Source organism: Peromyscus eremicus, chromosome X (genome assembly GCF_949786415.1).
Source record: "Peromyscus eremicus chromosome X, PerEre_H2_v1, whole genome shotgun sequence".
Classification (NCBI taxonomy): Eukaryota; Metazoa; Chordata; class Mammalia; order Rodentia; family Cricetidae; genus Peromyscus; species Peromyscus eremicus.
In genome coordinates this window covers 87611819-87635803 of record NC_081439.1, presented here as the reverse complement: position 1 = coordinate 87635803, position 23985 = coordinate 87611819, and the positions used below count along the sequence as shown (strand labels likewise).

At 38.8% G+C, this 23985-nt stretch overlaps 1 protein-coding gene across 1 annotated transcript in view; it reads right to left on the bottom strand.

Annotated features, from left to right (window-relative positions):
* Positions 1–23985, bottom strand: part of Radx (RPA1 related single stranded DNA binding protein, X-linked) — a 70080-nt gene that overhangs the window by 13357 nt on the left and 32738 nt on the right. The window contains exon 11 of the mRNA XM_059250824.1: positions 12705–12772. Within this exon, the coding sequence (XP_059106807.1) occupies positions 12705–12772 (68 nt within the window). The remainder of the gene's footprint in view (positions 1–12704; positions 12773–23985) is intronic.

The following is a 23985-nucleotide window of genomic DNA, read 5'->3' as shown; positions in this document are numbered from 1 at the left end:
GGTGAGAAACCTGGACAACAAGGGTTCAGAACAATCCAGCGAACACTTGGTCCGGATACAGACAACTTGAAAACAGCAGGAAGCTTTCTGGGAGTTAACTTGGCTTTGCTCTGCCCCTCCCTAGGTATAGCAGGATTCTTGAAGAAGGAAGCCAGGGTTCATTCTGTGGGGTCCTGGTCCTGGACACCTTCCTCACAAATTATGTAGCTTTCTTCTTTTGCTTTTCCTTAGGTTGTGCATGGGGAATGAGGTCTGTGAGCCTATAAGTGTGTGCAGAGGCCGAAGGTCAACTTCAGCTAGCTTCCTCTTTTCTGCTCCACTTTAGTTTTCTTTTATTTTATTAACTTTTTTCACGCAGGCTATTTTAATACTATTCTTCACCTTCCCCAACTCCTCCCAGAACACCTTTACCTTCCTATCTACCTAACTTCAGGTTTCTCTCTCAAAAACAAACAATAAAAAACATCAAAACCATGAAAAGCAAGAAAAAAAAGCCCTGAAAAATCAATGTTTTGATTTCCACCTTACTTTTTGAGACAAGATCTCTCACCAAACCTGGTCTATTTATAGCTAGTCTGGTTGGCCAGTGAGCTCAGTGTACCTACCCATCTCGTTCTGCCCTGTCCCACCACTGGGTTTATTGTTGTGCACCGCCAGGTCTTGCTTTTACTCCTCCACACCCACCCCCGAGATCAAAACTCAGGTCGCCATGCTTGAACAAGCACTTTACTCATTGGGCCATTTCCCAGACCAATTTAGATTTCTTCTAACCTGCCAGGGCATACCTGAAGTACAATACGAGGTCCTGACCTCTGGCTCGTGTAACTTACTTAAGGCTGAAAAAGCAGTTGGTAGACCTGGAAAACACTATGAAGTAGACAAAGCACCTGCAGAAATCTGGAGCAAGAGACTGAACCTGACATAAAAAGTCAGTTGTCTAAGGTCACAGAGGAAAAGCCAGTCTGAAAATTTGGTTTTGAAACTGGTGCATTCAAACTGCACATGTATCCTAGGTAATTTGGAACAGGCACCCTCTAAGTTGCAAACTCAGAAAAGCCCTAAGACCTTAACTTTCACTTGAGGTTGCTCCAAAGGCTCAGTGGAAATCTAGCTAAGTATTGAAGGAGGGCCATAGCAAAGGGCCAATCTTCTAAGTTTGCAGGAAGTGGTATTTCATTTTAGCTTCTGTTGTTCTGAGAAATGTCTGTGAGGACAACAGATGGACATAGTTAAGGAAAAGAGAATTCTGTAGTTACATACAATGAGTTTCTACCAAGAATTGGAGGAAGTCACTAGACAAAGGGACATTTATAAGTTTCAGAAACAGAAAAGCAGCAAACCTTATGAGGAAGAAAAAGCTGATTTCCATAGTCACTGCATCACAATATTCTAATGTTTAGTTTTCAATAAGAAGCCAAAGCTTTACAAAAAAGAAGGTGAATATAATACATTCAAAAGACGAAAACAAATGAATAGTCACTGACAAGGCTCAGACACTGGAATACCAGTAAAAGTATTTTTAAACAAATGGCTTAAATATGCTTTAAAAATGGAAAATTGAAAATTGTCCCAAAGCTAAATATAAAAATAATAGCAGTATAGGTAAAAATCGAAACTAAGCCAGAGAAACAATACTTGAATTAAAGTCAAAATATCAAGAAGAAAAAACCCACAATAATAAAAATTAAATAAATAATAAATCCATGGGAAAAAAACAATAACAGAAAAAGAGAATTCACTCTGGGGCTTCAATGGTATTTCTGAGAAGGCAGAAATAATCAGCAAAATGCAAGGCTGATTAAGGAGCAGAAAGGAAAGGAAAAGGAGTTAAGAAAAGCAGAGCCTAGGGACCTGGTGTGACAACATTAAGCTGATATTATCAGAGTTATAAAGGAAGAGAAGGAAAGAGTATTTGAAGAAATAAGGGCCCTAGAATTCACAATGAGACAGATCATAACAAAATAGGTGAAAGGCATGACAGAAGAAAGACACAATAAAGCAAGGGAGAAGCAGCTTGGCAAGGACAAAAATGTGTTTTACAGCAAAATCCTCATAGAAAACCCATAGGGCCAAAAGGCAAAGTGGTGATTTAGAACACTGGGGAAAATGTTAAATAAGGATTCTATATGGCACAAAACTCTCCTTCCAAGAATGAGTGGGAGATCAAGAAGAGGAATAGAAAATGAGGGACTTGGTTAGGACTACATTTACCTGCAAGAAGTGCTAAAGGCCATGTTTCAGGTGGACATGAAAGGAGACAGAGCTATATAGCAGTACCTTGATGTTCTATCAAGAAGGAAGACCTTGGGTAAAATTACCTTCATTGACAAATATCGAAGTTCACATTGTTGTATATTTAGTTTTTAACTCTAGTTTTTAATTTTCTATATGAAATCAATCACAGTTGATATGGATAACACATAATTAAATGTTATAGGACACAAAATGCACATAGACATAACCTGTGATGACAACATATAAATAGTGGGGGATAGGGAAGCATGTATAGGGACACAGTCTTTTTATACTATTGAAAGTAAGTTGCTATCTATTCAAACTATGTTGCTATAAATTTAGAATGTTAAATTTAATCTTCACGGTAACCATAAGTGAAATGGTTAGCCTTCTGTATTTGACTTCTACAATTATAGACTCCAATCAACTTTGGATTAAAAGCATTTAAAAACAATTGTTTACACTGTACATGAACATACTCTTCTTGCTGCCATTGGTCTGTTAAAAATACAGGGTAATAACTATATACTGAGCATTTATAGTGTACTAGATATTACAAATAATCCAGAGAAGATTGAAGCATACAGGAAGATATGCTTATGTTATAGTCAAATACTATAACTTTTTATATAAGGGACTTAAACATATGAACATTTTCTTATCTGCAGGAAGTACTGGCATCAAAAGCTTGCATGTCCCAAGGTGCAAATCTATCTTCAAATACACACATACATGTACAGACAAGGAAATGAGATAATAATCCAGATTGGTTTATATTAAAAAAACCCACTTAAACACAGAGTATGGCAGTAACACAGGAAATGAGGGACAATCAAAGCATGATACATAGAAAACAAAAATGTCAAAACTGTGTCCATCCTTCTCAATTTTAAAATTCAGTATAAATCAAATGCTGTACTCAAAGGGAATAGCTTAGTAAATGGAAAAAATGACACAAGTATTTGCTCCTCTAGATATAAAGACAATGTAAGTTGAAAGCAAAAGGATAGGATTCATTGCAAATACTAACCAGACAAGAACTAGAGTAGCTGTTACTATCAGACAAAATAGACTGTAAGCCAATAACTCTTGTAAAAGATAAAATAAATTACCTACTGAGAAGAGTCAATTCATCAAATTATGTAATAATTATAAATTTACATGAAATAAAAAAACAGATCATCCAAGCTCACAAGGAAAGCATTACTGGAATTGAAGGGAGAACGTTTTACACTGCTAGCTGCAGATTTCAGTACATCATCTTGAATAATGGCTAGAGTATCTAGCTAGGAAATGAATAAGGAAAATGATATTAAACAACAATGTAAACCAAATAGAATAGACATCTATAGAACATAACAAACCTAAAAAGTCAAGTACACATTCTTTTCAAGAATACATGAGACATTTCCCAGAAAAAAACATATGCTAGGCCTCAAAAAAAGTCTCAGTAAACTAAAAAAAATCCAAAATCTTCAAAGTAACTTTTCTAACTGCAACAGAATGAAGTCAGAAACCAATAATGGAGAAAAACAAAAGAATTCACAGATCTGTGAAAGTGAAACAACAAAGTCATAAGCAACAAGTCAAAGACAAAATCATAAAGGAAATCAGACAATATCTTGAGGTGGATGAAAATGAAAATACAGTGTGAAACCTAGGAGATGTGATGAGGTGGTGGTCGACCACTGACTGTTGTAGATGCTGATATTAAGAATTTCCAAATCAAGAACAAAACTTTATACTGTGAGGAATTAGAAAATAGTGTTTAGAGCAGATATGCAATAGAGAATATAAAAAACTAAACTGTTCTTGAAAATATCGAAATTATATTGTATATATGTGTGCATATGTGGTCATGTGTATTATGTGTATTATGTGCATATGCATGTGTGGAAGCCAAAGGTCAATGCTGGGTGTTCTCAATCACTGCCTTTTACTCCCTAATTTTAATTCTATTTTTATTAATTGACTGATTTTGTACGTACGTGTGTGTGTGTGTGTGTGTGTGTGTGTGTGTGTGTGTGTGTGTGTTTTCATACTCATGAGGAAGTCCAAGGACAATTTAGGGGAGCTGATTCTCTCCTTTTACCATGTGAGTTAAGGAATTCAAAGTCAAGTCTTTAGGTCTGGTGGCAAGCACCTTTACCTGCTGAGCCATCTCACTTGCCTTCTACCTTATTATTATAATTATTTGAACATTTATTTTATTATTCTGAGAATTTCATACGAGTGCTGAATTTACATCATTTCTACCTTACCCTCTTCTCTTCCAACTTCTACACTGTTCCCCTCCCACTCAAAATTCATGACCTCTTTGATCAATATTGTTACATATAAGTACATACATGTAAAAACATACACATATGTATATGTAAATACAACCAGCTGAGCTCATTTAGTGGTGTGTGTGTGTGTGTGTGTGTGTGTGTGTGTGTGTGTGTGTGTTTAGGGCTGAATAGTAGCTATTGGATAACCTATTGGTGGCTCTTCCCTTCAGAACCCTGACTCTCTCTTTCTCTTAGCAGCCATTGCATGTAGTTCTTCATCTAGGGGCAGAACCTGGTGTACCTTCCCCAACCCATGTTGGAATGTCAACTGTCATTCTCTCACTGGCCTAGAATTTAACAAATAGGCTAGGCTGGCATGTCAGCAAGCCCCAGGGATCTTCCTGTCTTTGCCTCCCAGGGCTGGGTTTAAGAGTGCCTAGGGCACACCTATCTTTGTGTGTGCTAAGAATTAAAACCTCTGTCCACATGCTTGCATAACAAGCATTTTACCAATTAAACTATCTCTTCAGCTAGAAAATTATCTTTAGATAGACTGGCCAAGCAAAAAGAGAAGACATAAATGACTAAACTTGGAGATTAAAGTGTGATTCTTTAGAGAAATAATATTGCAGAGGAATACTAGAAGTGATTATGTGTCAATAATCCAGATAATAGAACAGACGCTGCCTAGGAACAAATAAATGGCTTGAGTTTACCCAGAAGATGTAGACATTCTCAGCAGACCTGTAACAAGTAGATTGAACTAATAACCAAAACCTCATCAACAAGACAAGTACAGAAACAGACGACTTCACTGGTGAATTCTATAAAACATTTAAAGCAGAACCGGGCTGGGGTATTGCTCAGTAGACTCCTTGGCTAGTATGAAAGAGAGGCCTTAGGCTTAGTCCCCAGTGTGGAAAAAAATAAGCAAAAATTCTCCAAATGATTATAAAACAGAAGATGAAGGAACACTTCCTTCCCCATTCTATAAGGCCAGTATTACCAATACCAAAGTCCGAGAAAGGCACCTAAAAAGAAATTCACTGACAAATATCCTTTAGTAATGTCTTAATATAGATGCAGACTTATGAAAATTATCAGCAAATCAGTTTCAACAGATTAACAAGATTTTATGCCACAACCAAGAAGGATTTATCTGAGAAATGTTCGAGTTGTTCAATGTAAGAAAAGAAATATATCACATTAATTCAATGATGACAATACCACATAATTATCTCAAGTGGTGTCAAACAGTATTTAACAAAATCTAACACCCACTCATGATAAAAGCACTTAGCAAACTAGGACTAGATGGGAATTTGCTTGAGATGAAATTGGTAATTTATTTAAAAAAAGAAAAAGTCAATATAAAATCCTTATGTAATGGAGAAATAAGAAAGCCTTCTCCCTTATTTATGGCTGTACCATCTTGAAGGTGTTTGGTCTCACATGAAAAAACATTTCTCTGTGATGAACACACACAAAAAAACTTGTCTTGGGGATTCATATCCAGAACCCATGAAGACTTCAAAAAATTAGTAACTCCAAATTAATTAACCAGAATCAATTATTGGGCAAATGAAGTGCACATTAATTCCCAAAACCAGTAAAAATAGGCAATAAATATATGAAAATATATTCAACATCTTTACCTATCAGAGAATACAAATAAATTACACACTGAGATTCCATTTCACCCCACTCAAAATAGCTATCATTAGGAAAACAGACAACAAATGTTTATGGAAATGGGAGGCAGGAACCCTTATTTGGTGGACTATAATACAGCCAGTGTGGAACTCACTGAGGATGTTCCTAAAATAGAACTATTTTATGATCCAGCTATAAAAATTCTGGGCATATATCTAAAGGAATCTAACTCAGCATTCAAGAGATACCTGTACACCCATGTTTATGTACAGAACTGTATCATCTACAAATTCATATATTTAGGTTCTGTCAGTATATCACATCGTGATCATACATAAGAAATGAGGTCTTTAAAGAGGTGATTGACTGACTATTAGTTTGGGTCCTAATTCAGATTGGTGTCCTTACATGAAGAGGAATCTTGAACACACAGGTATGGATGTACACACATAGTGGAAACAGTATAAACACAATGAGAAGACCATCTATAAGCCAAGGAGGGAGGCCTCAGAAAAACCTAACCTGTCCCACAGCTTTTAGTCTCCAGACTGTGTGGAAACAAATGTCTGCTGATCTAGCCACAGAGTGTATGGTATTTCATTATTTCAAACCTTGCAAAGTAACACTATTGCTTACTTCTGATAGGAGTTCTCAGTTCCTTCAATTGAGACAAAATGTGGGTACCTGAGACTTTAACAGTGACTCATCTCTTTTCTACTTTCAATTTACATCACCATCTAGATTAAATCAGTTATATTTTCAAAATTATGTCTCATTTATTTTATTGTTCTTATTTTTATTACTACTACTATATGTTCCTGGCCTTCAACATCACTTTCTGGCTTCTTTACCTCCAGAATGGTTTTCTTTACATCTGTTTTCCATATAGACACCACAGTAGAGTCTGAAAATGAAAACAAAACCATGCCGTTCTTTCTGTTTATTATATTCAAACTTTGTCTTGATGTCTAAAGTCCAAGATTCTCATATAATATGTCCTTCATTGATTTAGTCTTTTGACATTTCTTTAGTCATTAGATTACTTCCTGCCTCTTGCTTTATGCTGCAATACACCCAAACTATAACAGGGCCCCAGATCTTAGTAGGCTCCCAGACCTTACTTAGCACAACTGACTGCATGGTGAAAGTACCATTCAGGCCATAAAACTTAGCATGTAGACAGCACCACTTGCCAAAATGAAAACAAAGACCTAATCCATCAAAGTCTATAGTTCTGGGAAAGTCTCTAAATGTACTAAATCTTGCCTTTTAGTTTCTGTAGTTCTGCTTCTGGTTAACTGATCTTGTTAACTGAAGTATGTCAACGCAGGATATGTTAGTGCTTAAAAGCTCACCCTGAGAAAGGCTCAGGGCTACACTGGGATCCTAAACACCCAGTGTAGTTGCCAGCTGGCTAATAAAGTCTTTCTATTGGCTTAAACCTGTGCCCAAGTAGTATTTTTGGTGGCTACCCCACAACAAAATACTTTGTTGTATTTTGAACATTATATGAAATTTCTTCTTTTTGAACTTGTGCTAAAACTGATCTTTGCCTATATATCTGTTAATTTGTCAAAACTCCACTTATTTAGGTATTACATGGACACAAGTCTCTCAGGCCTATTTTCACTTTTCTTTTTTTTTTCTTCAAGACAGTGTTTCTCTGTGTAGTTTTGGTGCCTGTCCTGGATCTCGATCTGTAGACCAGGCTTGCCTTGAACTCACAGAGATTTGCCTGGCTCTGCCTCCCTAGTGCTGGGATTAAAGGCATGCTCCACCACTGCCCAGCTATTTTTACTTTTCTTAAAGAAATAGAAAAACTGGGAAAACAGAAACTAATGCAATATCAATATACTTATCAACCAGAATTACGTATTTTTAGACTTGTGTTTGTCATAGTTGCAAAAGTATTTTAATGTTTTAAATTTACTTTTGCTGTGGAAAATTTTCAAACATACTGGCCTACAGGACATCTTGATCACCAGTTGATTTAGGAAGGCTCAGGTAGGTAGGCATGGCCGTATAAGAAAGGTAATGAATGATTGATAGCAAGGAAATGAGCTAGTAAGCAGCATTCCTTCCTCGTCTTTGCTTCAATTCCTGCCTCCAGGTGCCTATCCTGAGCTACTTCTCTGGCTTACTTCCATGATGGATTGTAACCTGTAAGCTGAAATAAACCTATTCCTCCCCATATTTCTTTTGGTTATGGTGTTTATCAGAGCAACAGACAGCAAACTAGAGCAATTACTGAGCTATGCTCACAGACTCTGGAAAGAAGCATTTTTAAAAGGATTGATTATTTTCATGAGTTCCCACTAGCTTGGTTTGGTTGTATCTGTAAGTTTCCCCATTATGGTCTTGATGCCCCTTGCTCATAGAATCCCTCTTCCCTCTCTTTGACTGGACTCTAGAGTTTGGCCCGGTGCTTGGCCGTGGCTCTCTGCATCTGTTTCCATGAGTTACTGGATGAAGGCTGCAGCTTCTCTGGAGCTGTGCATTGTAGTCTTGATTATCCTTTGCTTTACTTCTAGTATTCACTTATGAGTGAGTACATACCATGTTTGTCTTTCTGAGTCTGGGTTACCTCCCTCAGGATGATATTTTCTAGTTCCATCCATATGCCTGCAAATTTCATGATGTCACTGTTTTTGTACTGCTGAGTAGTACTCCATTGTGTATATGTACCACATTTTCTTTATCCATTCTTCAGTTGACGGGCATCTAGGTTGTTTCCAGTTTCTGGCTATTACGAATAATGCTTCTATGAACTTAGTTGAGCAATCATACCTTGTGGTATGATTGAACATTCCTTGGGTATATGTCCAGGAGTGGTATCATTGGGTCTTGAGTTAGACTGATTCCCAATTTTCTGAGAAACCACCATACTGATTTCTAAAGTGGCTGTACCAGTTTGCACTCCCACCAACAGTGGAGGAGTGTTCCTCTTGCTCCACATTCTCTCCAACATAAGCTGTCTGAAGTGCTTTTGATCTTAGCCATTCTGACAGGTGTAAGATGGTATCTCAAAGTCGTTTTGATTTGCATTTCCCTGATGATTAAGGATGATGAGCAATTCCTTAAATGTCTTTTGGCCATTTGAGATTCTTCTGTTAAGAATTCTGTTTAGCTCTGTAGGCCATTTTTTAATTGGATTGTTTGTTATTTTGACATCTAGTTTCTTGAATTCTTTATATATTTTGAAGATCAGACCTCTGTCTGATGTGGGTTGATGAAGATCTTTTCCCATTTTGTAGGCTGTCGTTTTGTCTTACATACCATGTCCTTTGCCTTACAGAAGCTTCTCAGTTTCAGGAGGTCCCATTTATTGATTGCTGCTCTCAGTGTTTGTGCTACTGGTGTTATATTTAGGAAGTGGTCTCCTGTGCCAATGTGTTCAAGACTACTTCCTACTTTTTCTTCTATTAGGTTCAATGTAACTGGATTTATAATGAGGTCTTTGATCCACTTGAACTCGAGTTTTGTGCATGTCAATAGATATAGATCTATTTGCAATCTTCTACATGTTGACATTCAGTTATGCCAGCACCATTTGTTGAAGATGCTTTCTAAGTATAGAGATACTTAAAATACCCCAAAATGCAGCTAGAGAGCTGCTTCAGTGTGTGTGCTGGCTAGTTTGTTGTTTTGGTCAACTGGACAAAAGCTAGGGTCATCTTGGAAGAAGGCATCTTACTTGAGAATATGCTTCCATAGGATTGGCCTGTAAGAAAGTCTGTAGGGCATTTTCTTTTTGTTCTGTTTTTTTTTTTTTTTTTTTTTTTTTTCGAGACAGGGTTTCTCCATGTAGTTTTGGTGCCTGTCCTGGATCTCGCTCTGTAGACTAGGCTGGCCTTGAACTCACAGAGATCCTCCTGGCTCTGCCTCCCAAGTGCTGGGATTAAAGGCGTGCACCACCGCTGCCCAGCTGGGCATTTTCTTGATTGATCCTTACATCTTGCTTCTCATCGAGGCAGCAGCTGGCAGCATCTCCTGACTCAGCCTTCTCCTTCCCAGAATTCTCCTCTCTACTTATCCCACCTATACTATACTTCTTGCCTAGCTACTGGCCAATCAGCATTTTATTTATCAATCAATCAGAGCAACACATTCACAGCATACAGCAGGAGGGCCTTGATCACTTTAGGCAGTGCCATCCCTGAGCACCTGGTGGTCCTGGGTGGTTTAAGAAGCCAGGCTGACCAAGTCAGTAAGTAGAATTTCTCTATGGCTCCTGTACCAGTTCTTGTCCCAACTACTCCAGATGCCAGACTACAAATTATAAAATGAAATAAACCCTTTTCTACCCAACTTGCTTTTGGTCATGGTATTTTATTAAAGCAATATAATCCCTAATACAGTGAATAAAGTATTTCCCATACAAGTGTGAAGATCCAATTTCAAATTCTGTGAACCAAGTAAAGCAGGTATCTGTAATCCCAGTGCTCTTATGGTGATATGGGAGGCAGAAACAGGAGACTCTTGGGTGTACATAGTGACAAACAATGAAGAGATTCTGTCTCAAGGTGGAAGATGAGGACTGACATTCAAAGTTCTGCTCTGAGTTCCACATGCCATAGCACATAAGCATTTGTACACATACCCATAAGTGCACGCATGTACACACACACCCACACCCCCCCCCACACACACGCACACAGGGGGAGAGAGAGATCATACATATACACAAAATGCCAACATTTCATATCATGTAACAATCAATAAAAACCATACCAAAAAACTGTAGAACAGTTTACTGACACATCATATTTAAGAAGATAATATGGAACAAAATGACAGTCTCACTTTTGTCTGGGTGGAGGACTACTAAAATAAAATTCACACCAAAAAAACAAGATGGAGATAAAGGGCTAAAATGTTAGACCCACAGAGATGATCCCTTGGTTTAAGATTCCACTTGAAGCAAATAATTCTAATGACATTCTACTAGTACTAAATTATATTATGAAATCATGCCAGAAACCAACCCTAAGCTCAAACCAGTTGACCTAATAGCAAAGAAAGGAAATATGACTTGCTTAGAATACTGTATTTGATCTCTTCTCCCCAAAAGCACCCTCCATGGTAAAATAAAGCAAAACAAAACAAACAAGAAAACAAACAAAAACCAAAGACTTGCTTAGATTTATCTATTCTGTCCATTTAAAGTAAACCTACTTAACCACTCTCAAGCTAACTAAAAAACTCATATTTGCTGCTACCAAAGGAACAAACTTATAAATAATTTTCTGGTTACTTTTATTCTTAAAGATCATCATTACCTAATTTATTGATACAAATGATCTTTACCTAGTAGTGCTATTGGATAGTAGGAAAAATTAAAAGGGAAAGACAAAAATTTATTAAGACAAAAGTGCTGATGAAAGTCACTCTTAAGGTAGAGAAAAACTAGTTTTGTTTTGTAGTGACACTGGTTACAAACCAGAGTGTATACAAGAGCATCTTCAAATGGATGGGAGGATGCATTCTGCTAAGTGTGCTAAATGAGAGACGGGTTCTTTTGTTAATAAGGAACATATTTTGTAGGCTTTTCTAGAACTGTAGTTTATAACAGATATTCAGCAAATATTGTTGGGTAGTAATAAAATAATGTGACATTTGGATTTTTCTAGTGAGATGAATAATACTATATAGATTCATGTGGCAAAACTGCCCCATTTGAATACATTTTTTTTCCTTTCAGGAGTTACTGTTTCTTGGAACATCACTCATAAAATGAGTTTAAAACATACTAGGTATATAGGTGTATAAATATTTCTTTTAGTTGAAAAAGCAGTTAGTTCGCTGTTAGCAGCAGATAGGATCACAAGCATACACTCATCACATGGCTATGGTCATAAGACTCTGATGAGATTGTGACCACTTCCCTTGCACCCACACTTGTCTTCCTTCCTGAAGGTATCAACCTTAACCTTCCTTTCTGCTTGTCAGTGTTTTCTGCTTTGTGTCTGGAGTTAATCTTTTCCTTCTAGGCAACAGCATCTCTATATTAATGGTGGATTTCCCTTTAAAGCATATCTTACCATTTTAATATTTGGTAGCTGTTCAGGTAAGATAAATTTCAAGAAAAATGGATTAAATATACAATTATATACATTTGTGGGGTGCAATGAAATGCTTAAATATATGTATACAGTGTATAATGACGAGATCAGGGTAACTGGAAGATCTATCACCTCATAAACTTAGCATTTGTGTTTGGATCCATTTGTAATCTTGTCTAGGTATTATAAAATACACAATTAAATGTCAACTATGGTTAACCTAATGTATTATAGAGCACTACAAGTAATTCCTGTTAATTGTACGCTGATACCTTATAAGCATTTCATCTGGCAGCCATTATTATAGTTGCATGCACTTCAGATATTACCAAACTGTAAATTTCACAATAACTTAAACAAATATGAAACACTTTTGCTAGTAGGAGCTATAACAGAGTGCTGGAGAATAAAATCAAATACTAGTATGTATGCAACAGAGTTACCCAAACTCTTGTAAGGAATAATAACTAAAACAGCAACTTACGGTGGAAAATACTTGGTGTGTGCTTGCTTCCATTAATTTGTGAAGAATGTGGCTGAGGCACAGGAACCCTGCAAATGATAAAAAATAAGAGAACCACAAATTGTAAAAGAGATTTAGATGGGAAAAAACCTAATTGCGTTTATTCATAATTTATTTTAATTCAATACATTTATTAAAATAATCCATTAAATATACATATAATTACCAAAGAATCCATATATAATTTAGTTTAAAACACTGCAATGGAGTTAAATTTTATTATAAAAGAGAACATTTAACTTCATAATATAGCAACTAAAGATGGATACACTTCTATTCTCTTATCATGGGAATTTCAAAATGAGTTGTCATATTTTCAACAGTTCTGTAAAACAACCTTTTGCATTCTACAACTTCACTTTAGTTACTTCCATACGACTTGAGAGCTGCATTTATTTTCTTCAGCAATGAACAATTCTATGCCTCTTTTCTTCTGCTCAATTAACTCTTATTTGTCCTTCAAATTTTAACTCAGTTATTATTTCCTATAGAATCCTACCCTGATTTTTAGTCAGAGCTAATTGCTCCTTTTATATGCTGAAATAGTACCAGAACAAACAGAATAAAACAGTGTTGCCAGATGCTGTCCTCTGTGCATGACATGGCCATTGCCCTCTTAAACTATCAGCAGCTGGGATTACTGAAGATAGCACAAGATTGGGCTCACTGATGTTTCTTCATGGAGGGAGGGGGCTGAAGAGGTCCTACCCCTCCCTCAAATTCTATAAGCAGTTAACAGTTCCTAGGAAAAGAAACCCTAAGAGGGTTTCTTCAGTGGTATAGCTGCTTATAAATTCCCCATGTTCCAGTAAATGACCCCTTATCTATGATCCTGTAAATAATCCTAATTAAACTCATTGATGCAACAAGATAGGCCTGGGAGGAATCATGACTTTGGGATAGATGTTTATCTTCCAAGAAAAAGTTCACCCAACACTTGGCACCTTAATCCAGGACACAACAGAATTAAAAATGAGGAGGAGAAGTACCATTGCCCCTGTTGTGGGCTATGAGACATGCATCTGAAGCTAAGCCATCTGAGGGTGGAGTGTCTATGGAGAATCCTGGTACGGTTGTCCTTCCCAGCGTGGTACAGAAGGTGTGCCTTCTGCTTTAGTAGCTCTTGCATTGTCCCTGCTATGGGTGAAATGACATGCAACTATTTGAAGGTGGGGTGCCCCTGGAGAATTCCAGAGTGACTGTTTTCCTGTATGTGGTATGGAATGCAAGACTCCTTGATGGATGGCATCTATCATGTGAGTATGGAGAGGTCCTTCAAATGGTTGAGGAAGGCTATATTATAATCCACAAAAGTAACGTGTATGGGACAGAGTTTTAAGTAAGCTGTGGTATCAGTTGTGTGGCCTTGCTCTGGACAATAAGACAAAGACTGAGTTCGAGTTTTCTTCCTAGAATGACTACCAATGAAATGGAGGAAATACAACAAGAAAACCATGTGGATGCTATCCTCTGTAGCAGCCACTGAATTAGCAGGAAAAAGAAAAGACAGAGGGAGAAAGGGGAGAGTTGAATAGGATAGAGGAATTGGCTTGCCATTTCGTATTGGGGCATAAAGAAAAGAATACAAATCACACCTGTGCTAAATAGCCTCTTTTGGGATACCCAAACTTGGATTCCATGAGAAGAACTGGACAATGAGGGACAAAATGAGACAGAAGTGATGCAAGATACCTCTCAGGTCTGACTTTTAATGCAGAGGAAGGGAAAACATGCAGAATACAGAGGAGGCCTTAATAATGACCCATAAAGTGAACTATCATCAGGTAATAGCCTGACTTTGAACTATGCGTCTTTCTATAGATCAAAGGCTACATAATGAGGGAAATAATTCCCTGATTGACTAACTTATAAGAGCCCTTAGAGACACTTGATTATTTCTGGCTGAGGTTCCCATGAGCATCAGGGACAGGAAGACAATAGAAGGACCAGCATTAATGACAAAAATGAGCATACACAGTAGTATTTGATGCTAACTTCACTGGGACTGATAGGATCATGCTCACAGAACAGCTAAGGAAGGGGTTGATTCAACAGGCACCTCAGGACTAGTATGGTGGCTTTGTTAAACCCCATGGTGGCATATCATTTTTGAGGTAAGAGACTGAACAACTTAGATTGGCATGTACATCAGGTTTGTAAAGTGCTAAAGCATTTAAGAGGACTTAAGAAAAGAAGCAGACTAAAGTGCTTGCCTGGGTCACTCAAAAGTAAATGTGGTAAGATGTGTGCCAAGCCAGAGTTTCTAAGGAAAAAACATGACAGAAAGCCAAACTCAATTCTTGTGAGCCCTGAAGTTTTTAAGCCTGAATAACGTTAACAAAGGTATAGTGATAGAGAAGTGCAGGTGAGCAAGACCATGCTTGTCTCAGGAGTGCAGTTAGCCCCAGAATAACACATTTCTCTTCTATAAGAAAGGATACTGGGAGTGAAAATTGTTTGTCCAGCTCAAGGACCTCCCAGGAGCCAGGTGTGGCCAACAGAAAAGGCATCAGCCAGCTGTAGCTTGGCCCTAGAGATTGCCAGATGCAAGGAGCCTGTGAGGGAACAGCAGGTGAGAGCACAGTCTTGACCCTGGGCCAGTCAGAGCAAAGAAAGCCAGCCCTGGACTACTGCTAGAGGTGAGGATATGCAAAGCATCCCTGTGGCAGCACCCCAAGATAAGGTAGTGGGATGGCTCACTGAGAATGACCATGGATTACGGAGGACTGATGAAGGTAGTATGTGGTATTGTATTCACCCAAATATTGTGCATGCTAATAAACTTATCTGGGGTCAGAGACAGAGCAGCCACAATATTAAACATAAAGGATAGGCAGTGGTAGCACACGCCTTTAATCCTAGCATTCCAGAGGCAGAAATCCATGTGTTCAAGGATACAGACAAGCATGGTGACTCATCACGCCTTTAATCCCAGAAAGTAAGCCTTTAATCCCAGGGAGTGTTGGTAGAAAGCAGAAAGGTATATAAGGCGTGAGGACCAGAAACTAGAAGCATTTGGCTGGTTAAGCATTCAGGCTTTTGAGCAGCAATTCAGCTGAGACCCATTCTGGATGAGGACTCAGAGGCCTCCAGTCTGAGGAGACAAGACCAGCTGAGGATCCGTCGAGGTGAGGTAGCTGTAGCTTGTTCTGTCTCTCTGATCTACCAGCATTGACCCCAATAACTGGCCTCAGGTTTGATTTTATTAATAAGACTCTCTAAGATTCATGCTACAGTAGTACCTCCCATCAATGCCATAGTACTCAACACTGATCTTTTAGGGAACAATTGATGTATGTTATGGGATCTTTTCCTGCTAGACTGACCTTGCTAATACTTTCTTTAGTTTTGCCTTAACTTCTCACTTTTGAGATCAACTGGTCCTTGCTTGGAATGGTGGGTGGTGGGCCTTTAGAGACCTGCTCACACTTTGCAGGACAATTTTGTGTCTTAGATGATATAATGATAACTACTGAGAGTTTTGTAGGTTTAGAAAAGCATTCTGGAAGACATTAAAGCACACCCGAAGGAGGAAGGATACAAGACCAGTTCACAAAGGGCAAAGATTGCATGACCACGGAAGTCATGGGATTTTTGTGGTTTGATAAGGTTCAGATGACACACAACAAGGTGAATGGAAAAAAATTCTCTAATAACAATGCCTATAAAAGTTAAAATGGGGGTGGTGGTGGCGGCGGCGGCGGCGGCGGCGGCGGCGCACGCCTTTAATGTCAGCACTCGGGAGGCAGAAGCAGGTGGATCTCTGTGAGTTCAAGGCCAGCCTGGTCTACAAAGAGAGTTCCAGGAAAGGCGCAAAGCTACACAGAGAAACTCTGTCTCGAAAAAAAAGTTAAAATGACAGTTTTAGAGTGTGAACAGAGGTGCCCTGAATGGGTAGGAAAAGATGCTCCCAGAGGCCATATAGTTATTAGAGTAAAATTCTATTGCCTGGGATGGATTATTTCCCTTTGAGTTGTTATCCAGGGGAGATTCTGAGGCTTCTCAAACAATATAGGCTACTAACATTACTGTTGACTGTCCATCAGAGCTGGGTTTTAACACGTCATGGCTGAGGACACCACATGTTTTGGTTGTAGGACATGAAGAAATGAAGCTGGAAGTGAGCTGGAAGCTTTCCATCTGTTGGCTAGTTTTCATAGTGTTAGGAGGTACTATCCAGGCTGTTGGGGAGGAAATGTCATCAACATTCCTACATAGCTGTAGGCTCTGCATATTATATCACCAACATGTCAGGCAAGATATGCCCACTGCTGCAATAATGGCATGACTATTATGGGAGCAACCAACAATTTTCTGAATAGATTTAAGGCCTACTCCAAACATGAGAATTTGAATCTGGTATTATAAATGCAGTCAAAAACCTATGGCTGAGGAGATCATAGGCCCTAATAGGGAAGCTGCAGTTATTGTTTTGCTCAATAGGTATGCTGTATCTGTTAAGCTGCCTTCTAAACATTTATGTTTATGCCCATAGATTATTGCTGCTATAATCCTTGGCCAGGGAAACTTATTTTTGAAGTAGCTAGCAGTTACTGCATACTTATACTGGTAAAGCACTGAAAATAAGTGACTATTAAATGTTTAGCTCTAAATGGACATCTATATTATTCCCTTCATGGTTCTGAGACCAGTGAAGAAGGGGTGAAAAGAATGTAAGATAGTTAAGATAGCTTTCTCCAACCTGCTGCCATATGCAAACCTGCAAGCCTAGTTCCAGTCTCAAAGCCCTAGAATCCTCTTGGTTTGCCAGCAACTTTTACTGGGTAAGTCACTTCTTCCTTTTCCTTTCCCTAACCCACAGCCATCTGTAAACTTACATGTCCACTTCCAGACCTGTAGCCCTGAAACTTCTTCATTTATGAACCACCTTTGCCTAGTAAGTCACCATCCCTTCCCCCACCTGCCACTTTCAACAAATACAAAAGCCTAGTTCCAGACCATGGTCCTTTAGCACTCTTTGTTCCTGATAAATCTTTGCTGGGTAAGCAGCTTCACCCTTTCTAATCATTACCTTGCCTTGTCCCCTCCCATTTTTCTTGCCTATAGCCATCTCTAAACCAACAGGCCTAGCTCCAGATAAGCGACCTTTGAACCTGCTTTCTTTGAGAACCATCTGTCTTAGGGTTTCTATTGCTGTGAAGAGACACCATGACCACAGTAACTCTTAGAAAAGAAAAATTTAATTGGGATTGCTTATAGTTCAGAGGTTTAGTCCATTATCATCATCGCAGGAAGCAAGGCAGCATGCAAGCAGATGTGGTGGTAGAGAAGAAGCTGAGAGTTCTTACATCTTGGCTTATAGGCAATAAGAAATGCTCTGAGACACTGGGCACGGCCTGAGCATATATGAGACTTCAAAGCCTGCCCCCAAACTTCCTCCAACAAGGCCATACCTACTCTAACAAAGCCACACCTCCTAATAGTGCCATTCCCTTTGGGGGCCATTTTATTTCAAACCACCAGACCATCTTTGACTGGTGGGATGCTTCTTCTCCCATCCTTCCCTCTGCCTGCTGCCATTTCTGCCATCTACAGACCTAGTTCCAAACAAGTGGTTCTTGTTTAATTCTCTAGTTGAATTAAAGTTCATCCACCAACTTAACTGGCTTGATCTAAGGAAGGCCAAATTATCACATCAAATACAACCGAAGAGAGAAGTTCCCATGTCCAGGTCAAAATGCAAAAACAAAAACAATATGAATGACCAAGACAATATGTCTCCCATCAAACCCACTATTCCTATAGAAGTGTTCACTAACAAGAATAACCTAGATGAACTCAGGACATCAGCTATAAAAGAACAATCTTAAGTTTTATCATAGAATTCAAGGAATTTAAAGAAGATATGAACAAACAGTTCAATGAATTCTAAGAGGATAGCAACAAATACTTGAATGAGGTCCAAGAAAATGATAATACATGGCTGAATGAAATGGACAAACATAAATGAGGATTTGAAAACCGAATTCAATAAAGAGATAGAAACATCAAAGAAAACATAAGCCGAAGTGAAGATGGAATTGAAAAACTGAATATTTCAATTTAAAAAACTCAAGGGGAAAGCCTTACAAGTAGAATTAATCAAGCAGAAGATGGAAATCAGGATTTGAAGATAAAGTAGACCATCTAGACAAAATAAGCAAAAAATATGAAAAACTTTAAAAGCACAGGAAAGGAATATGCAGGAAATGTAAGATACCACCACATGACCAAACCTTTGAATTATCATCCCAGTTGAGGGAAAAGAATCCCAGGTCAATGACATAGAATGGATCTTTAACAAGGTAATAGAAGGAAATCTCCTCAAACTAAGGAAGGACATACTCATACAGATGCAAAAAGGACACAGACCACCAACTATATAAGAGCTAAAACAGAAATACCCCATGGCATATCATAGTAAAAACACTAAATATACAGGACAAAGAAAAAGATATCGAAAGCCACAAGAGAAAAAGAGGCTATCAATTTGAGAGTACCAGAGTATGGGAAGAATTGGAAGGAGAGTTACCTGGGAGAAGCTAGAGAAAGGAAGGGAGTGGGGAAAGAGATGAATTCTATTTTAATTTAAAATGTATTAAAAAAAGAATGTAAGATACAGAGGAATAGGTAGAGGATTGTGGAATGCTGTCCTTCAGATATGACTGACCATTGCTCTCTCTTGAACTCTCAATAAATGTAATTACTACAGAATTGCTGCACAATATTGGTTCTATTAATGTGCAGTACTGGGTGGCAGGAGGTTGAAAGGGTGGCATTCATGAGGTCACAATTCTACCTGATGATGTGTAGGAACTTATCAGTTGGCTGGGAGGAGAGGGTTTTTTCTTCAGTGTTTTAGAGACTTAAAAGTAACCCCTTATTCATGTTCCTGTAAGTAGTCCTTCATTCATGTTCCTTCCTATAAGAAGCCCTAACTAAACTCATTGGTTCACATAAAAATACATAATTGATAATTTGTTTGATCTACTGTTGGTAGATCTGGGGTGAACAGATGTTTGTTCATCTGCCTGAAAATATCCATCTAACAAATGTCTGTCATAACAAACACAATACTGTACTGAAATTACAGGTTTATAAATGACTAAAATCTTTAAGATTAAGTTTTCTATGAGAACACTGACTATGTTTAGTTTTGTAACCCCATATAGTATTTGCCAAACAGCTGTTTATTGAACTGAAATGAATGGATAAAGGGAGAAACATCTTATATTGAAGGTGAGGAAATCATGATTTTATAAAGAAATATTTCCATTTGATTGGCTTCTTGCAACCATTCTGTGATGAGGAAATATTGTTTAATTTCCAAAATTAAAGGCAACAATACAGACTATTGTTGTTTCTCTTGGGTGCCCCTCTCCAGAAGTGGAATGTAAGCCCCTCTTGCTGAAGACACCATGTACTTCAGACATAGGGCCCAGAGGTTCCTGAACTGAATCTGACCTGAAAGCCTCCTCCATGAGGACTGGCTTTCATGGTACCAGAAGGCCCCATGCAATCTTCCAAAGGAAGGACGCAACCAACATTTCTATCCAGCTATGATGCCTATGAAACACAACAATGCCCAGCATGGCAGGATAACTCTAAAGGTTTAGTAATGGCTCTCTAATTGGACTTAAGACCTGCTTGCCAAATGGAAAATCATGACTGGTACTGGAAACCTAACCAATTACCCAGGGTATTATGGAATATTAGTTGAAGATGTGTTACATTTGTTTATGCTGTGGAACATTTCTTTAATGATGCAAAGATGTGTTGCATTTATTTATTTATTCATTTATTTATTTTGGTTTTTCAAGACAGGGTTTCTCTGTGTAGCTTTGCGCCTTTCCTGGAACTCACTTGGTAGCCCAGGCCGGCCTCGAACTCACAGAGATCCGCCTGGCTCTGCCTCCCGAGTGCTGGGATTAAAGGCGTGTGCCACCACCGCCCGGCGTGTTGCATTTTTTATGTTCCATTTATTTAACTCTGTGAAGCTGTGTTACTTTGCCTGTCTAAAATACCTAATTGGTCTAATAAAGAGCTGAACAGCCAATATCTAGGCAGGAGAAAGGACAGGCAGGGCTGGCAGGCAGGGAGAATAAGTAGGAGGAGAAATCTGGTAGGAGAAGATCTAGGAGGGAGAAAAGGAGGAGGATTCCAGGGGCCAGCCACCCAGCTACACAACTGGGTGTGTAAGTTCTTACCATGGAGGAAGAAGTAAAGAAAGATATATATGATAGAGAATGGGAAAACCTCAGAGGCAAAAGGGAACGGGATAATTTACGTTAAGAAAAGCTGACTAGAAACAAACCAAGCTAAGACTGGGCATTCATAAGTAAGGATAAACTTCTGTGTGTTTATTTGGAAGCTTGGTGGTGGGCCCTGAAAGAGCAATGAGTATGAAAAAACCAACTACACCAGGGCCACTGAAGTCATTGGTCTTGGAGGAGAACCTACAATCACCATTTTGCTAAACCAACATAATCCCTAATTGAAGTCTAAATATTTGTGCTTATACCCACATATCATCAAGGAAACTTCTCTTTGGAACAGATGGAAACCATTATAGAAAACCACAACCAATAAAAATGTACAGTTGTGGAGCCCAGTCCTAATGAATAGATCTAAAACACACTCCTGTACCCAAGTCTCATGAATCATTGAAGAAGGAGGGTTGGAAAGATTATCAGAGCCAGGGGATCAAAGAGTTTGCTGTGAGAATATATCTCCTAGTAATGTCAGGAGCTACACTCATAAAGGCTTATCATCATAATTGCTTAAATATGAGAAGAACAAGGACAACAATAAACATGCTAAAGTGGACAAGGGAAAGCCCATAAGACCTTAACCCTACACAAAGAACTATAGGCAACTAAAAAATGCTGAGAGTGGAAGAAATAGTCCCCCCAGGGAAAAGCATACGAATGGGTTATCCAATACCAAAAGTTCAGCCTTGAAAACAAACATATATGTAAACATTATATAAACTGAGAAGGTTGTATTTATGTATTTAGGAATATATGTGTATATACACATACATATATGTATGTAACAACAATTAATGAAAAGAGGCCTTGAATTTGAAAGAGAGCAAAAAGAAGTATATGGAAGGATTTGAAGAAAAGAAAGAAAAGGGGGAAATGATGTAATTATATCATAACTTCAAAAAGTAAAATAATTAAAAACTAAAAATAATTAAAAAAATACAGAAATGTTATAAATGCTACATTATATTGCTCAATTTATTTTATTAATATATTTCCTTTATCTCATTATGTACTTAATTCTTATAACTAGTTATTAAGGAACTACAAAGGATCATCCATGAATGATGAAAGCAACATTTGTTTATAAAATTTTACTAAGAGACCCAGGCCTTGGGACAAAGCCAGTCCCTGGGAACCCTTACCCCTCTCTACCCCAGTTGCTGGCCAGCAGGGAAAACTCCTGCGACCAGTCTCCCCCACCAAAACGCCCCATGGGACCCCACATTCTACAAGACTCATGCCCTACCCCAATACCCATCTGCCTGCAACCCCAGTCACTTCCTGAGACAAGGAATCCACCAGCTCTCATTGGGCCAAGAGGTGAGTGACTCCTTTCCCACCCAGACAGTCCTGTCTCTAGGACCCAGGCCCTGGGACACAGCCAGTCCCTGGGAACCCCCACCTAACTCTGCCCCAGTTGCTGGCCAGCAGGGAAAACTCCTATGGCCAGGATCTGCCACCAAAACCCCCCATCGGACCCACACCCTACCCCAATACCCATCTGCCGTGACCCCAGTAACTTCTTGAGACAAGGAATCCACCAGATCCCATTGGACCAAGAGTAACTTCTTGAGATAAGGAATCTGCCAGCTCTCATTGGACCAAGAGTAGCTTCCTGAGACACAGAATCCACCAGCTCTGACTGGACCAGGAGCCCTGATAATACCAAGAGTAGCTTCCTGAGACACAGAATCCACCAGCTCTGACTGGACCAGGAGCCCTGATAATACCAAGAGTGGCTCCCTGAGTCACAGAATCAACTAGCTTGAATTAGGCCAAGAGCAGCTCCCTGAGATACAGAATCTGCCAGCTCCAATTAGACCAAGAGATAAGACTGGACCCAGAGGAGCCCCCTAAGACACAGACACAACAAGCACAGAGTGGATCAATAGCAGCTCACTCAGACACAGGCACCTCTTGCACCTACTAGAGGAAGAGATGAGCAGACGTCAGTGCAAAAATACATACAACAACATAAAGAGCAATATGGCATCACCAGAACCTAGCGATCCTACAACAGCAAGACCTGAACATCACAATGTACAAGGAGCAGAAGAAAGAGACCTTAAAAATAGCTTCATGAAGATGTTAGAGGCCTTTAAAGGAAAAATGAAAAAATTCCCTTAAAGAAATTGAGGAAAAGACAAAGAAAAAAATTGGAAGAAAATCAATAAATCACTTTAAAAAAGCCAAGAACAATCTTACCAAAAGCAATCTACAGATTCAATGCAATCCCCATCAAAATACCAACACAATTCTTCACAGACCTGGAAAGAATAATACTCAACTTCATATGGAAAAACAAAAAACCCAGGATAGCCAAAAGAATCCTGTACAATAACACAACCTCTGGAGGCATCATGATCCCTGACTTCAAGCTCTACTATAGAGCTACAGTAATAAAAACAGCTTGGTACTGGCATAAAAACCAACATGTGGACCAATGGAATCGAATTGAAGACCCTGACATTAATCCGCACACCTATGAACATATAATTTTTGACAAAGAAGCCAAAAGTGCACAATGGAAAAAAGAAAGCATCTTCAACAAATGGTGTGTGTTACAGGTTATGGAACTATAAAGGTGTCAGTGAGAAGGGGGAAAGGTCTTAAGGGAGAGGCAAAAAAACAAAAGAGGTGAAAGAATACATGTGACATGGGGGCAGGACAGCAACCAACAGAAGAGGGTCACAAGGATGGAGGAAGGGAGAGGAAGCCAGGTAAGGCATGCCCACTGGTACAACAGTGGAATTAAAATCATGGGAATAGCCAACCTGTTTCTTTTTGGTATTGTTATTGGTATTTTGAGACAGGGTCACTCTGTGTAGCCCTGGCTAGCCTGGAACTTGTGATGTAGACCAGGCTAGATTTCAACTCACAGAAATATATCTGCCTCCCCCTCCTGACTGCTAGGATTAAACATGCCCACCATCATGCCCAGCCCTTCTCCATAAAATGATACCCATTAGCTT